The sequence below is a fragment of the Haliotis rufescens genome, unplaced genomic scaffold (assembly GCF_023055435.1).
Source record: "Haliotis rufescens isolate VD_foot unplaced genomic scaffold, xgHalRufe1.0.p SCAF_45, whole genome shotgun sequence".
In the NCBI taxonomy this organism is placed as follows: domain Eukaryota; kingdom Metazoa; phylum Mollusca; class Gastropoda; order Lepetellida; family Haliotidae; genus Haliotis; species Haliotis rufescens.
The window spans coordinates 3,152,463-3,169,088 of record NW_025964168.1 but is presented as its reverse complement, the minus strand read 5'-3'; the positions used below and the strand labels follow the sequence as shown (position 1 = coordinate 3,169,088).

Sequence of the window (16,626 nt, the reverse complement as noted above, 5' to 3'; positions counted from 1 at the left end):
TCAATCGATTGAAGGCCTTTCTCGCCTTTGATCTTCCTGGTTACTTCGGGTTTGGCATTTCAAAGCACGTGTTTGATTACTCAGATTTGCATCTATAAGCTATCCACTTTTGACCTGAGTATGACTACACATGTATATATGAAAGTGTCGACAATCAATGAAGCCATGTTTGGCTACAAGATGTTAACCTTTACCCTTGAATCAATCTCATTGAAATCCGATTTTACTTCTCGCTGTAGCGGTGTCCAGCACTAAGATCTGATTTTAATGAGATTGACCTTTAATTTAGGTAGATGTCGTCCTTCATACTATTCCTTAAACAAAAAATAAACTTATCTTATTGAAAACTATATATTTACAAAATATAAAATCAAATCCAGATTGAGCCCAGAGCAATACATTTCCTTGAGCTGAGGCAATCTAGACTTGCAAAATCATTCTAGACTCCTTTAATAATTTATTCTCTATAGTGTCTGACAGACTATAACTGTTCCGATGACGTCTCCACCCTTAAAATTGACCCAAGTGATCTGTATAATTCATGGCAGTATTTAAAGTTGTCGTGGCTTCAGAACTTTTTGACATTGTCATTGAGGCAAACATGGCCCCTATTCTGCCACGCCATTTGTTCATGATACTGTTATAAGCGTATCGCCTTCAACTGAAAAGACATTAAACGTTTTCATGTCCTTATTTTGCCGATATAAAACAAAATCAAACATAACTGTATTGTTTTAACCTACTCGGTCGAGCTTTAATATGCTATCAGAAAATAAATAAGAGAAATATCGTCATTTTTTAATCGAATGGATTAAGGGTTAAACTTGGTTCAAATTGTTTATGCTCAGTGAACTGCCGAATGTGAAATTGTGCTCTTCCGTACACACACACATGCAGACCTTGACCATCGGCTGTAATATTCCCGATGTTAAACTTGAGGTAGCTCGCTCACTTGCGTGTTTTGTATCTGTGCTTAGTATTAAAACACTAACTTGCCATAAATGAAAATGCAAGGTATATCAGATACAATGGGGTTTTTTCATCAAATTCGGCACTCCCTCGAAGATATAATCAGAAAACGTAACGGGCAGTTTTCTGAATTGAACAAGTTAAATCACGATACATTGTAGCTGTCAAAAGAAAGAAAAACACACTGACAAAGCCGTATTAGTTTCCTTTAAACTGACGTAAATGATATCACCGAATTCCCCCTACTGCACTCCCAGCTGATTGTCAACCTGACAACGCGGGCCTCGTCCCACGAGACACAGGCACACAGCCAATCCAAACCGGATTATCAAACGGGTATGAGTTACAGGTACACATACTTCCTGGTTGAGGGCATGCGTTTAAGCGTCACGAATGACACCCAAATATATTTAATATATGACAACAAGTGACAAAGAACATGGATATTACACGACTTTTCCTTGGGGTCCTCATTATCGGAATTGTCCAGTTCGAGGAGACATGTTCGAGCGTTCACGCTGAAGGAGACATGACCCGTTACGACAGTGAATGTGCTCCCAAGAACTGCAGCCAATCTGTAAGTACTGCTTCACAATATCAAGTCGCAGTTAACAACGACGAAAATTTAAATTCTTGAGATATATATATATCTTTTTTTGACAAAACGTTATTTAAATGAGAATTGTATTAACGTCAATTACGTGTGTTGCTGTTTGGCAGACTTTAGTTAAGTCTTCTTTAGATGTTTTATTGTCTATTACTGCTGTCAGCTATTAATAATTAGGTCAGGCGTTACAGCGCAGAGCGTACAAGTGCAACATTTGGAACGGGGACATTTCTTAAGGTTAATATATGAAATGTATGATAAAATGATGAAATATTAGCACATGCTCGCATAGGTAAGCGTCTTTTTTCCAGAATGGATTGGGATAAAGGATTTTTTAAAACTATTTCTTAAAGTTTTCAAATTTTATTAAAGTAAACTTGAATCAATGTACCACAGTTAGGGTTCCCTGTGATAGAACACACTACGAATGTCAGAGTTTGTGTATAATAATGGAACCAAGTGTAAAAATACAATTTTAATTGAAAATGATGTTTCCAGGGCTGCAGATAATGTACTGAGCCACTGGGTATAATCTCACAAGTTATCATTCACATTGGGTATTGATAGAGTTCATTGGGTAGTTAGTATTTTTTTACTCCTTGGGTCCATTCTATTGGGTATTGATAGTTTTCTTAGGGTATTCAGTATATGTTTACTCCTTGGGTCCAGACTATTGGGTATTGATAATTTTTGGGGGGTATTCAGTATATTTTTACTCCTTGGGTCCAGTCTATTGGGTATTGATAATTTTTGGGGGGTATTCAGTATATTTTTACTCCTTGGGTCCAGTCTATTGGGTATTGATAATTTTTGGGGTGTATTCAGTATATTTTTACTCCTTAGTTCCAGTCTAATTGGGTATTGAAAGTTCTTTTGGGGTATTCAGTACATTTTTCTTCCTTGGAGCCAGTCTTTTGGGTACCTTTTACACCAATGAGTAAACATTTTTTTAAATAATTCTGCTTGATGAAGCTTGGGGTGACTTCTAATTTGTATTCGTTCATGTCTTGCCGCATCCCACGTTAAACTTATGCACAACAAATTTATTTACTTATTTACAGGCAGGGCAACAAGTTCCATCTTTTAACTTCTTTTGTTATGACACGGACGTGTCAGATCAGTGTATTTGGAATTGTTTAACATTGAAATTATGCCTATTTCTTTCACTAAATATTAAAAACAATTGGAATATAAAATAAATAAATTTCCAAAATCCCCAAGACTATAGTATCTCCTTAAGCTTATGATCAAACATTGATTTGATTCCTTGTTCCTGACTCGGGACGGTCGAACTTGACTTCTGGTTCTGATGAATTCCTCCTTCCTGGTATGTCTAATTTTTCAAATCTGCACTGGGCACATAAATCATTTGTTTTATATCTCTATCAACAATCAGCTAAGACTTGATAACCATGGAAATATTTTTTGTTTGATTCATGAGTAAAAAGTGTTTGTTAATCTGTCTCTGTTTTTTAAAAAAACAAAGCAAAACAAAACTTTCCTCTTGTGTTGAGAAATATTCCACCAGATCCTGCCTCTGGTGACTGCTTTTCACAACTTTTGATGTGCAATCGAGCATGCTCTTTCTACCAAGATATCAAAGAGCGTAATACGACGCAAGGCCGTGGTCAGCTGCCATTAGAATATGGCACAACAGGCTTGTTTGTTGTTTTGGGTTCTCCTGTTAATAATCTTCCTATGTGAGTGAGTGAATATGGTTTTATGCTGCTTTTAGCAATATTCCAGCAATATCACGGCGGGGGACACCAGAAATGGACTTCACACATTGTACCCATGTCGGGAATCGAACCCGGGTCTTCGGCGTGACAAGCGAACGCTTTAACCACCAGGCTACCCCACCGCCCCTCTTCCTTTGAGAAGAATTAATAAGCACACAATATCACTCAAGCAATAGTACAACATATTAGAAATCAATTCGGTAGTATGATTTGTGCAGGCAATTAAACAATCACATGGTTTGTTGGGTAGAGATTGAAAGGATTTTTAAGCATAAAATTGTGACTCTAATTGTAGGCAACTGAAAGTTATCTACTCATGCTCAGTGAGTGAGTTAATGGTTAACGTCACATTGGCAATATTTCAGCCATATCGGCTGAGGGTTCATTAGGTAGGAGATTGTTTTTACCCCTGTCACAAACTCAGTCATGTACAAAGCACACCAACCTATAATCTTCCTATCACTGTGCGTGCAGCTGTGCATCTGGATTATAACAGAAATGGATAAAAACAATCAGAATGGTTTTATGAAGCTTAAAACTACAGGGACAGTGCATATTTACCCACCCCCCCCCCCCCCCCCCCCCACCCCCCCCCACCTCGATATTTAGCCTGTGGGCTACAAAAAAATATGTAACGCTTTAAAACCTATGGGCTTAAATAAAATTGAAAATTTATTGATCTCCCATACCGGATATCCTTCAACATGTGTTGTAGCACACTCCATATGGCCAGTTCCCCCTAGTCCTGCACCATGACCGTGGAATATATTTATTTTATGAAAAAAACATAATCTAGAAATGCATACATAAGCAAGTCTAGCCAGCTCAAGCTAAAAAACATAATCTAGAAATATATACAAAAGCAAGTCTAGCCAGCTCAAGCTAGCTCTATTCTGAAATCAGCTAAGGGAATTTAAAAAAAAAAATTTAGAGTCAAGAAGGATATTGTGTAATATAAGATTTCAGAGACTAAATGTTAGTCTAAGTTCCCCCCAATACTGCGACTTAAACACTGTTGGAGGTTTCCACATTAGCGAGGCACCTTGAACCCTTAATGCAGGTGATATTCTGGGGTATTCAGTGTGACATTTTAAAAGAATATGACATACATGCACAACTGCAATATTGGTTTGTTATAACTTTTTTTTTACAGGTGTCATTTCAATTTTGAACGTGTTCTTGACTTATACCTTTAAAAATATTGTCTTCTGTTGAAGAGTTGCTCTCAACTTGAGTATTGTTTCATTGAACTTGGGATTATGATTCTTCCTATCATGTTTTTGTCCTTTTCTGTTTTTAAGTCCTGGGCTTAAATTTGAATAAATTGTTTTTCAACTAAAATACGTAAAATTCGTTATTAAGCCCAGGGCTTAAAAACGTGCAGTACGGGTACCGGGTACCTCAATTATGATTTGGAAGCAAACATTCTTTGTTCTTTCACCTGAACGATATGCCTGAGTGGTTTAAACTAACTTGTTGTTTAGGGAATTACATTCATTTCATGCGTGTAAGTTTTCCTCCCTGGGAAAATGTTTCGCATTTCCATAAAAAAACATTTATCCACTATGGCCACTCCTATTACATGTGTATTAAGCTCTGACTGATTAAATGTCTTGGTTTATATATTTCCTTGGTCAATATGGCAAGAGGCAGGTGGCAACATGATAGAAGATTTGTCAGAGTTCATTTGGGTAAATCTGTTTTAGAAATAACAGGTTCAAAATTACAAATGAAAAAATAAAAAACAATTATGTTGCTTATAAGAAAAGTTAGCTGTTAAGTGAGTCAGCTAATGATTATTGCTTAATGTTGTATCAGCAATCTTATTCATGGCGAACCTGAATGAATGTTTTCTGTAGGGTATGTTCTGAATACAACATTGTTTTCAAATTCTAAGATACCATATTCGACGTAATAAGTAACCAGGGCTCTCTCAAAATTAGAAATAGGGGGCTCTCATTAGAATATTATTTTGTCGAAAAAAACAGAGTTGAAAGATAAATTTTGGGGTTTATGCTGACAGCCTGAAATGTATATACGAGAGATATGTTTTTCCAGCATTTAATGGCCCATAATTAACGGTGCATATAACCATGATAACACACGAGTGCGTATTATACGCGAATAAATAATTGTGTACATTGAACAATCGGAAAGGGTGCTAATTGGGATTGTTCACGAGCCAATATATTAGCAAATATCGCCGTGGGCGCTTATTACGTCGAATACGGTATGTTACGTCTTTACTGAGACAAATCATATGTCTACTCTATCCCCAAAGAATTAAATATCTAGGCTTAACCCAAATAATGAAATATCTAAGCCAAATAATTGAATATCCAACCCCAAATAATTAAATATCTAACCCAAACAATTAAATATCTAACCCAAAATAATTATATATCTAAACCAAAATAATTAAATATCTAACCCAAAATAATTAAATATCTAACCCAAACTAATAAAATAACCCAAAATAATTACATATCTAACCCAAAATAAGTGCATATGTCATGATTAGACCAAAGAATAACCAGGTTTTGTATTCCATTTGACAACACCGTTCAGACTGTAGAATATGCTAAATTCCACATCATAAACAGTTTATTTCAAAGTCTTTATACAAGATTAATGTTCCCGTGAACAATGGTGTTCCAGCTTTTGTGAGTGAGTGAGTGAGTGAGTGAGTATGGTTTTACGCCGCTTTTAGCAATATTCAAGCAATATCATGGCGGGGGAAACCAGAAATGGGCTTCACACTGTACCCATGTCGGGAATCGAACCCGGGTCTTCGGCGTGACGAGCTAACGCTTTAACCACTAGGCTACCCGACCGCCCCTCCAGCTTTTGTGAAAGATTGTTAGGGCATGGTTTGAGTAGCCATGTCTCTTTGTGACCTTGGATGTGATTGCTGTTCGTCATACTTGCTAGGTGTGGTGTACAAAATATATGAAAGCAACATTTTTTTCAAATTCTAATATATGTTATATCTTTACTGAGACAAATCATATGTCTACTCTATCCCCAAAGAATTAAATATCTAGCCTTAACCCAAATAATTAAATATCTAACCCAAATAATTGAATATCCAACCCCAAATAATTAAATATCTAACCCAAATAAAAATATAGCGACATGTATGTGTGTGTGTTTGTGTTTGTGTGGCTGCTTGTACTAGTCCGGACCGATGCCGATTTATAGTGCCGATGCCGCATACCATGCCGATACCATGCCGCTTAACATGAATACCCCACTCAGCCACAGTATACTGACTATGAGCCGACCAGTCCTTGTTTTAGCCCCTTAATGCCGAGCGCCAGACAGGGTAACAACAAGTACCATCCTTTAACCTCTTTTGGTATGACACGGCCGGGGATCAAACCCCAAACCTTCCGCTCTCCGTGCGGACACTCTACCACTAGACTACGGAGGCAGTGTTCTTGTTGTCACTCTTAAATGCCAATATATGATGGGATAATATGAGGATACCCAGGGTAAATTCCATGTGTTAGACATGTTGGAGCACCAGTGGCACAGTAAAAAATGTAATGGCATTGTTAAAATGAGTTCCTGATGCCTGAAATTATTTTTTTGATATATTGTGAGGATGTTTATTATGAAGCCAATGAAATTTGTACTTTCACACAAGTAAACTGGACACACATATGGCAAATAAACAAATAAAAACACTTAATTCACAATATCATACTCAGATAAAACCTGGGCATTGAAAACTGAAAAGGGTAAATTATCAATCTCATTGAAAGAAAAGGGTGCTACATTTGTTAATGACAACTGCTTATTGTCTAGCTCATGCATAAATAACATACACTGTGTTTGAAGATGGTTGGTTGGTTGGTTTGTTGTTTAACGCCGCACTCAGCAATATTAAGCAGATTAATATCATGAGCATCCATCCACGCAATTGGGATTGATGACATGCATCAACCAAGTCAGCGAGCCTGACCACCTGATCCCATCAGTCGCCTTTTACGACAAGCATAGTCACCTTTTACGACAAGCATGGGTTGCTAAAGACCTATTCTACCTCAGAATCTTCACGGGTCGTTTGAAGATTGATCAAATTTTCTTCTTGTTGGCAGTCTTAAATGCCAAAGGGCACCCCAAAACATGATTTTGAAAGCTCCGTGGCTTACTTTAGAACCAATACATTTTTATGTCTCATAATCTTTTGCACAATTCAAACTGTCTTGTACTTGTAATCTGTCAACCTGAATAAACTTTAAAATATTGCCATGATTATTAATCTGTCAAGGAAGCATTTTTTGCCGAAGAGTATGTCAAATATCAAAGATAAGTTGTTTGTTGTCAAACAAGTGAAATAACTGCAATGTCATGATAGGTAGAGTCAGATAAGTAACGACAAACGGGAAGTGAGATAAGAGAGTGTACAAGCCACTTGACCTCAATGATTAAGACACTACTCAGAGGTTCTCTCCTGAGCTCGTGGTTTTACATTTTCAAACAAAAGGAAGGAGAAGTGTTTTATCGAACTTATGAACCACCTAAATGTGGGAAATTCCAGAAAAAATACAAACATCGGGATACCTCATAGTGAAACAATACAGTCTATCTTGGTGTGAAGGGAATTCAACCAAAGTGTGCGAGAGAGAGACCATGTGCAGCATGCACACATTTGAAGTCATGACATGTAAGACTGAAACACTATAGAACACTATATGTGAGGTTGCAGGTTCAATTCCAGTCATCAATAATGAAAAAGTTTCATTTCATGTCTTTAATATTAGAACACGAGACGTTTGAAACACCAAGTCCACACTTTACTTCACAACTCATCAGGTTTTACTAAAAAAAAGTAAAACCTCATACCAGGTCTTACTAGGAAAAAGTTAAACCTCATACCAAGGATGAGGTCTTACTAGGAAAACGTAAAAAACCTCCCAAGAGGCTAATAGGAGAGGAAGACACCTGTAATAAAATAGGCAAATGTGACAGTAGGTGTTTATAATAGTGATGTTGACATGACTGAATCAAGGAGGAAGTGATCTTACACAGACATATCATTTAGGCATGTCATTCCATGGCAATAAACATTGTCTTTTTCTCAATTTATAATTTGGGTTGGTTGGTTGGTTTGTTGTTTAGTGCCGCACCCAGCAATATTCCAGCTATATGACGGCGGTCGGTAAAAAAAATCGAGTCTGGACCAGACAATCCAGTGATTGATATCATGAGCATCGATCCACGCAATTTGGATCGATGACATGCATCAACCAAGTCAGCGAGCCTGACCACCCGATCCCCAGAATCTTCACGGGTCTTTATAATTTGGGAAATAATGGGTTGGTAAGAGGGAAGAATGGAACAAAGAGCCAAGTGTCATCTGAACATTTTCTAGTTTAAGTTAATCTTATCTCATCATTGATATATAGTGTGCACCTTTTTGTGAAGAAAAAACAAGTTTGTATTCTGCATAGTGCTGTAAGGCAGGACATGCATACCTTTTTGTGAACTTCAGTTTTCATCACTGATTTTTCAGTGATCCATTCATATAATTCTCACTGCTATTTTGCCTTTTACACCCAATGGAATCTGTTTTGCCAGGTAATCGAGACTGGTTATTCTCAGACATTGACATTTTATATTTTCAGAAGATTTTATTTTTAGCCATTTTTTTCATTTTTTTCAGGTCTGTAGAATTGCTAAACCAGTTACAAATGTTGTCTAAATATTCACTTCAAACTGTATTTACAGGATCGATGTAAAAAACTCAGTTTTATTTCCTTGTCAGAAATCACCCATTCCTACAGTTTCCTTATCTCCTATCAAATGTATTGGTCAGGGGTGTGTTCTGGAAGTGAAAATTTGTCACGATTAAGGAAGAGTATTGCCAGTTAAAATGTATTGCAATAAACTGCAGTATGCAATGGCTGTATTGCTATTTGATTTGGAAACAAGAGGACAGGTCCTTTGACTGCGATCCCGTCTACTTACCATATTTCCTCTATTAGACACCCATGGCTGTCTATTAATTTCAAACAAGCTGTTGGCGTCTTTTAGCATTCGTCATCTATTCAGTTTAATGCTGACACAGTGACAACTCCGAGACTTACAGAATCTCAAGTTCTACAGTCATGTCGGATACAATCCAAAATTTTGACTTGAACCATATGTTCCTGTGTTGTTTCAGTGAACAGTTGACTTGCCTTTGCATGTGTTTGTGATGGGTACCACCGGCAGGGCAGGATCTGCTCACCTTTTGGTGAAAACCTGGTATCATCACTAGTGATTCACAAGCACAGGCTTATGTTATTGTCAGAGTCATACAATGGACTTTTATCATAATGGAAAGGTTTTGACTAAATGCCCCAAATCAGAAGCAATTGTCAAACCAAATTCTCAAATTGCATTTAAAACTTTCCCAATTCATGTTGTAATAGTTACCACCAAGGATAACTAATGTGGCTCCGTACAGCTGACTTGTATTTCACTGCCAATTAAGTGGATCAAAGGCGCTTTTAGGCATAGTTTTACTCATTGTTTAGAATACAGGTACCATCTAATTTGGGAAAATATGAATATAAAATATGATTTTGTTCTCTATTTGCCTGCCAAGGGCACTTAGTTTGGAAGCCTAGATAAATCCCCCCGAAACAGGAAGTTTTCAAGGGGGTGTGCGTATCACGTATCTGTTCCTCTTCTTATTAACCAGCTGCAGGTTAGCTTCTGAATACATCATTGAGATAAAAAATGTGATAAACAAATACAGGTGTGAGAGAAACCCGTATAAGTTATTTTGAAAATATTTTTCTCGAAACCTGCAGCTAGAAACATTCCTTTTATTGACATGTCAGTGACATTATATATGATTACTGCTGATATAAGTTTCTGGTGTGTTTGGACTTATCCTTCTTTCTGGTGTGTTTGGACTTATCCTTCTTTCTGGTGTGTTTGGACTTATCCTTCTTTCTGGTGTGTTTGGACGTATCCTTCTTTCTGGTGTGTTTGGACGTATCCTTCTTTCTGGTGTGTTTGTACTTATCCTTCTTTCTGGTGTGTTTGGACTTATCCTTCTTTCTGGTGTGTTAGATGTTAAAGGCTGGGACGAGTCCATATTTACTACCCGGGTACCAAACACCCTATTATCCGACCCACCTGGGTACCCGTTGTTGGTCTGAAGAGTTGGGTACACAATTTCTTGGACCGCAGCCCTGGTAAAAACTATTTAGAATGTTCGGGTCATGCATACACTGGAGTTGACTAAAGCTTTGTCTTTATTCAAACATATAAAAGTCAGAAGCAATGCGTGCATAGTCAGCAAGAAATCGAACAATAGTGATTTGCAGTGTAACAATGGAGTTATGGGTAAATCTAGTAAATAAACAATATATCATGTGACTAACCACGGATACGGGTAGTCCTGTGGGTACCCGGGTCCTATTCAGTACCCACCCGACCCGAGTACCCAAGTTACTCGTCTCTGCCCTAATAGATGTACTTTAAAATAATCTATTTCTGCCTCTTAGCACACTTAAATCCCATAAGACACTCTGTGGCACACGTGACAAAAACACACTTCTATCCTATGTACTGTATGGAGGTGTATATCAAGAGACCTAAAACTAGTCTGATTACTTGTTTGGGGATGTAGGTCTTCTGACGGTCTGTCCATGGAAGATCAACATCATCGTTCGGCCTTATGACCTGAAAACAAACCTTTTTTGTGATGTAAAGATGTAAATATACATCAAAGCCAGATAATAACCAGTCTTGATTATCCACCGAAACAGATTACATTGGGAAGAAAAGGCAAAGTAATGGTGAAAATTATAGGAATGGATCGCTGAAAATCAGTGTTAACACTACTGGTAGCACCCGGCACTGACACAAATTGCATGAAGAAAGTAAGTGTTGGTTGTCTGACGCCGCACAGCAGTACTCAGTAAACCGTTCTGTCACATTTCAGATCCTGTCTGGGTACGATAACGTCCTTGTACAGGTCAAGAAGTACAGACCAAACGTGGTCACATTTTCAACAAATAAACTAACAACTATTGTCCAACTCAGTGGGCTGTAGAGAGTTGAAGATAAGATTAATATTTCACAATAAGAAATCCATGCTTCTTGCAAACATTATGATGATGTTGAAACAGTGGGGAAAACCGGTGCTTACTGGTAACAGATCAGATCCGGTGTCATCCCAAGGTATTCAGTTCTGTAATGGTCAGCGAGCTAATTGTATAGTGACAGCTGATGGGTCGGCCTCACAAACAGAAAGTTAGTGCTGTCAGGGGTCTTTAAAATATTAGTGCATCGCATTACTTTGTTTGCATACATGTTTATGTATCAAAGAAAGAGTACATCACATGATATATATGGGTTTCAGCTCCTGTGTTCTATGTACACACCGTTTCAAAGCTAGTTCTTTCCCCCTCATCAAGCATCATGAATGATACAAATCCAGCTGTGTTCACAGACAAGAGAAGCGTTCAGCATGAATACCCATTGTACCATCCTATATCTGGAATCAATTTGTCCGCGTATTCAGGGACCCATCCCACAAACGGATGTTAGCAATGATTTTGCTTTGTGCAAAATTGTTTTCCGGAAACAGCTGAAGGCTGTTGTCACTTTGTGGAATGGACCACGAAGCACAGTTGTTAAGTATATGAAATGTATCTTCACAATAAGATCCCAATCATTGCAGGTGACAATACATTAAAACATGGCTATAGTCATATTGAGGAACCCTTTTCCATCACCAAAATAGAATAATGGAAGTTAAATTACATTTGTTCATACCATCAGAAAATAATATTCATTTTCGTACTGTTTTACAACCCATGAAGATCTGGGTAGAGAATTGGCCTTCAGCAACCCATGCTTGGGGTTGGAGGTGACTATGCTTGTCATAAGAGGCGACTAACGGGATTGGGTGGTCAGTTTGGTGACTTGGTTGATGCATGTCATTGCTCACAATTGCATGATATGAATCACTGGATTGTCTGGTCCAGATTTGACTATTTACAGACCGCTGTCATATGGCTGAAATATTGCTGAGTGCTGCGTTAAACAACAAACAAACAAATAAATCATACCGTTATGTATGTCCACCCTATATGTATTTATCCATATATCATTTTGTATTTGATACCTAAGTTTTGATTTGATACTCCATCTTGGCCCAATTTGATGTGTTGTATCTAGCCTTTGGTCACTCTGCCTTATAAACAAACCTATCACCATATTACCCTATATAACATTAGGTTCTGGACAACCTCGGCTATATCTACTTAGGAAGTAAATCAGTAACCAGCTCATCTCCCAAACTGGGATTTTGAAATGGCTGACTTCATATTCTAGGTTTTGGGAACTGGGTCACTTCAAAGCCTGCTTTGAGGTTTTACATTTCAGTTGTAAGACCTTGGTTTTACAATTGACACTTTGTAAACTGGCCTTATGATATGAATGTAATGTTGAGTTTTGATTGGTTAAAAGTCACAATTTTATTTACGTGAAAATTTCATGACATGAATTGAAGCTGCAACCTCACATATTGTGTTAAGTTTTGTAACCCACTGTGCCATATTTTTATATGTCATAAATTCAGTTGGTTCATGCTGCACACACTGTATTGTTTCACTACATCTATATGGTATCTCAGTGTTTTCTTAATTTTCTGGTATTTCTTGCAATTATACGGTTCATAAGTTGGATAAAACCCAACTCCTCGGTTGTGAGCCCTAAAATGCCCTGAAAAGCCCTCAGACTTTTCCCTCTCTCGCAGTTTTACATTTTCAACCCAAAACGAGGAGTCGTGTTTTATCCTTAACATAGCCATTCACAGCTCTATTGATGAAGAATCAGCTTCTGAAATAATTGTTTCTTTATTTGTTTTTCAGGCAATTGGTCCTCTTCCATACTTCCCCTGTCAGATCGGACATAAAGATGGTGAGCTTTTTTGTCTCTCAATACAAATTAAATGTACCATACGTGATTTGTTACTCAGATTTCAGTGGTTATTTCATCTCGGTTCTTATCAGCATATTATGTCATTCTAAGCAACATTTAGAATTTATTGCCATTGTTATTCCTCGAAAAAACATTCTTTTTACCACATTATTTCAAATTCAGGAAGCATTTTGATGTTAATGTGTGTTTTTTCTTGATATTGAAGAGGAAAAATGGTCTTCGTTGTTCTTATCTGCAGTTCTAGCGAATGGCAGTACATACCAGCCCAATCAGCATGGTGCGTTTGAGGCTCTTTTATACACATCAGACGCTGATGGAGGCAGACATTCTATTCGCGCAATTTTTGTCTTGAAAGTAATAACAATGTCTTTTCAAAACAAGCCACATTTGCAGGATACAGAGGCAATTTTCTTTCTTTAAATTCTTGAAACTGACCGCATCTGTGGTCTAGTGGTAGAGCGTCCAACCGGAGAGTGGAAGGTCTGGGGTTTGATCCCCAGCCACGTCATACCAAATGACGTTAAAAGTTGGTACTTGTTGTTACCCTGTCTGGCATTCGGCATTAAGGGCTAAAACAAGGACTGGTCGGCTCGGAGTCAGTATACTGTGTCTGAGTGGGGTATTTATGTTAAACTGCGGCATGGTATCTCAGTGAGCTAGCACTATAAATCGGCATCAGTCCAGGCTAGTACACGCACGCAAGCACACGCGCACACACACACGCAAGTCGCTATATAAGTGTTATAGTCCTAAACACGACGTTAAACCCAATTTCACCTCACCTTACCTTGAAACTGACAGCATCTTTCTGGAAAGTATCAATAACCAGCAATTAACCAGCTTGCAGGATACAGAAAGAAGTACATTTTTTATAAATTAACTGCATTTTCCCGCATAAAAAGCCAGATTCCATGATGCAGAGAGGCAATTTTCTTTTTTCATATTCTTAGCATGAATACCCATTGTAGCATTCTATATCCTGAATCAACTTATCCGAGTTTTCAGGGCCCATCCCACAAAGCAATCGTAGCCAATTAGCCTTGTAGGATATAGAAAGAGGATCAGTTTTTGTGATTTGCTTTTCTTGAAATAAACTGCGTTGTCCTGGAAAAAGCCTCTTTGATATAGACAGTGGCAAACTTCCCTTTTCCTTATAGTGTAAGTCGTGCAGTCAATGTGAGCATGAAAGTCATGTGAGAAATGTCAATGTACTTGCTTGCATGAATAAAATGACACATTATTATCTTATCATACTGGAGTTCATTGTCATTTCAGGTTCCTAAAAATCGGGAAGCAGGGCCGTTAGGTAGCCTAGTGGTTAAAGTGTTCGCCCGTCATGCCGAAGACCCTTGTTCGATACCCGACATGGGTACATTGTGTGAAGCCCATTTCTGGTGTCTCCCGCCCTAATATTGCTGGAATATTGCTAAATGAGGCGTAAAACCCGACTCACTCGCTCGCTCACTTATTGTTGTCTCAAGTTCATTCTGGAAGCAGTGACATGAATCAGGCGAACTGATTAGATACATGTATCAAACGATCAGATCATGCGTACCGTGAAGTTGACTGAAGCTTTATCTTTACTCACACATATACAAGTCGAAATGAATGTGTGCATCGCCAGAATGAAATGCGAACATTAGCGACTATAGTGTAACCACTGAGCTATAGTGAGTTTTGTTCATTAAACAATATATCAAGTGACTAACCACGGGTCCGGGTAGTCCTGTGGGTACCTGGATCCTATTCAAGATCCAACTGACCCGACCCGACCCGAGTACCCGAGTTACCCATCCCAGCCCTAATTAGAGTCAGTATTTTCACTGGGTACCGTGTCAAGTCTGAGCACTGCTTCTTGCCACTAATACGCAGACAGTTTTGACATTTACCAACCATACATGAGGGTGTCTTTAATCTTTGCATCCTTGTCAAGGTATCTTGTCAGTGCAGGCGAAACACTGTTCATCCTTGAAGCAAAAATGTCAACTGAAGTAAGACCATTTGTCTCTAAATTCCCTGTCATTATCTGAAAGAAGACATGTTGCAGTATGCAAAGATTGGCAAATGGATTGACAACGGTATATGGATCTTTACCAAAACGTCGCCTTTTCAGTAATTAAAGAAGTTATTATCCATAAATTGTGTCTACTTTGTTCACGCAAATGGAGATGAATAGGAGCTACATTATTACACATTATGGCTAATAAATTTAAGTGAGGTGCGATATGATGAACGTGATATGATTCATTTAACATGACCCTTATTTGAATATAAGTTAGTCTCAAAAAGTGTTGATTGTTTCAGAGTGCAACAACAATAGTAAGCAGTACAACAACTCCCCGTCCGTGGCGTTCCACAGTTTTGCGTTACTGGCAACCATCGGTACCTATCTGCGTGTCAACAACCCAAGTCTTACATACTCATTTAAGACACCACATGGAGGTAAGCTGTAGAAAGTAGTACCTTTTCAATGAGGCCAGGTCAATTAAATTACTTCTTTTTCAGATTTGTATCCCTGAAGGCAGAAGGAAAAAGTTTTATGTAAAATGTGACAGCCATATTGAAAATCAGATTTGAACCTCTAAGACAAATTCAGATGTCGTAATATGTATGAAACAAGCATGTGCAGTATCAGCTTTATTGATCAAGTGGTTTCTGAGAACAGAATGTTCACAGCGAAATATGCATATTTGAAGATTTAGGAGCATGGTCAAAGTGCAATGGTCCAATGAAGGTCAAAATTTAAAAATGGAGCATAATGTTTTGAGCCTCACAACTAACTACATATGTACCACATTTCATTTTGGTTTGGACTAAAATGACGAAGTTATGGTCATAAAAAGTTTCAGGTTTACGTTTGGTCAAATGAGTCCCCCTACTAACTACACATATACCAAATTGCATTACGTTTTGAACTAAAATGACTGAGTAATGGCCAATAACAGATATACTTTAAGTTGAGCTAAAAACAAATTTGACTTGGGTATTTTACCCTAAATAATGTGTTTGGCTCCACTTTTCAGAGAAAAAAATGTTTGTCTTGAAGCCGTAACCATAAGATATTCAATCTGAAACAAAAAACAAAACAAAATTGGCTACTTTCATTAGGGGCATAGGTGGCCCAGCTGTCTTTGCAGAGTTGTGTCCCTTAGGTGTGCTAGAAACCTGTGATTTCAGGTTTGAATCCCAGATTCACCCTGAATCTGAAACACATGCAGCTAACATGACTGTATTTTAAATGACTGGGCAGTGTTTGATAAAGTTGGTGAAAAGATGGGCTCTTCAGCATGTTCAGCAGGGAGGGTTTGTTTAAAGAAGGAGGTGGGTCATTCTGGAAGAACTGCATCCTCTACATCT

General features: G+C 38.0%; 1 protein-coding gene across 1 annotated transcript in view; it reads left to right on the top strand.

Moving 5' to 3' along the window:
• The first annotated feature begins 1,298 nt into the window (after positions 1–1,298).
• LOC124145866 overlaps positions 1,299–16,626 on the top strand; it is a 30,407-nt gene continuing 15,079 nt past the window's right edge. Inside the window, exons 1-3 of the mRNA XM_046515817.2 lie at positions 1,299–1,546; positions 13,200–13,248; positions 15,574–15,711. Of these exons, the coding sequence (XP_046371773.2) occupies positions 1,409–1,546; positions 13,200–13,248; positions 15,574–15,711 (325 nt within the window). The 5' untranslated portion in view covers positions 1,299–1,408. The remainder of the gene's footprint in view (positions 1,547–13,199; positions 13,249–15,573; positions 15,712–16,626) is intronic.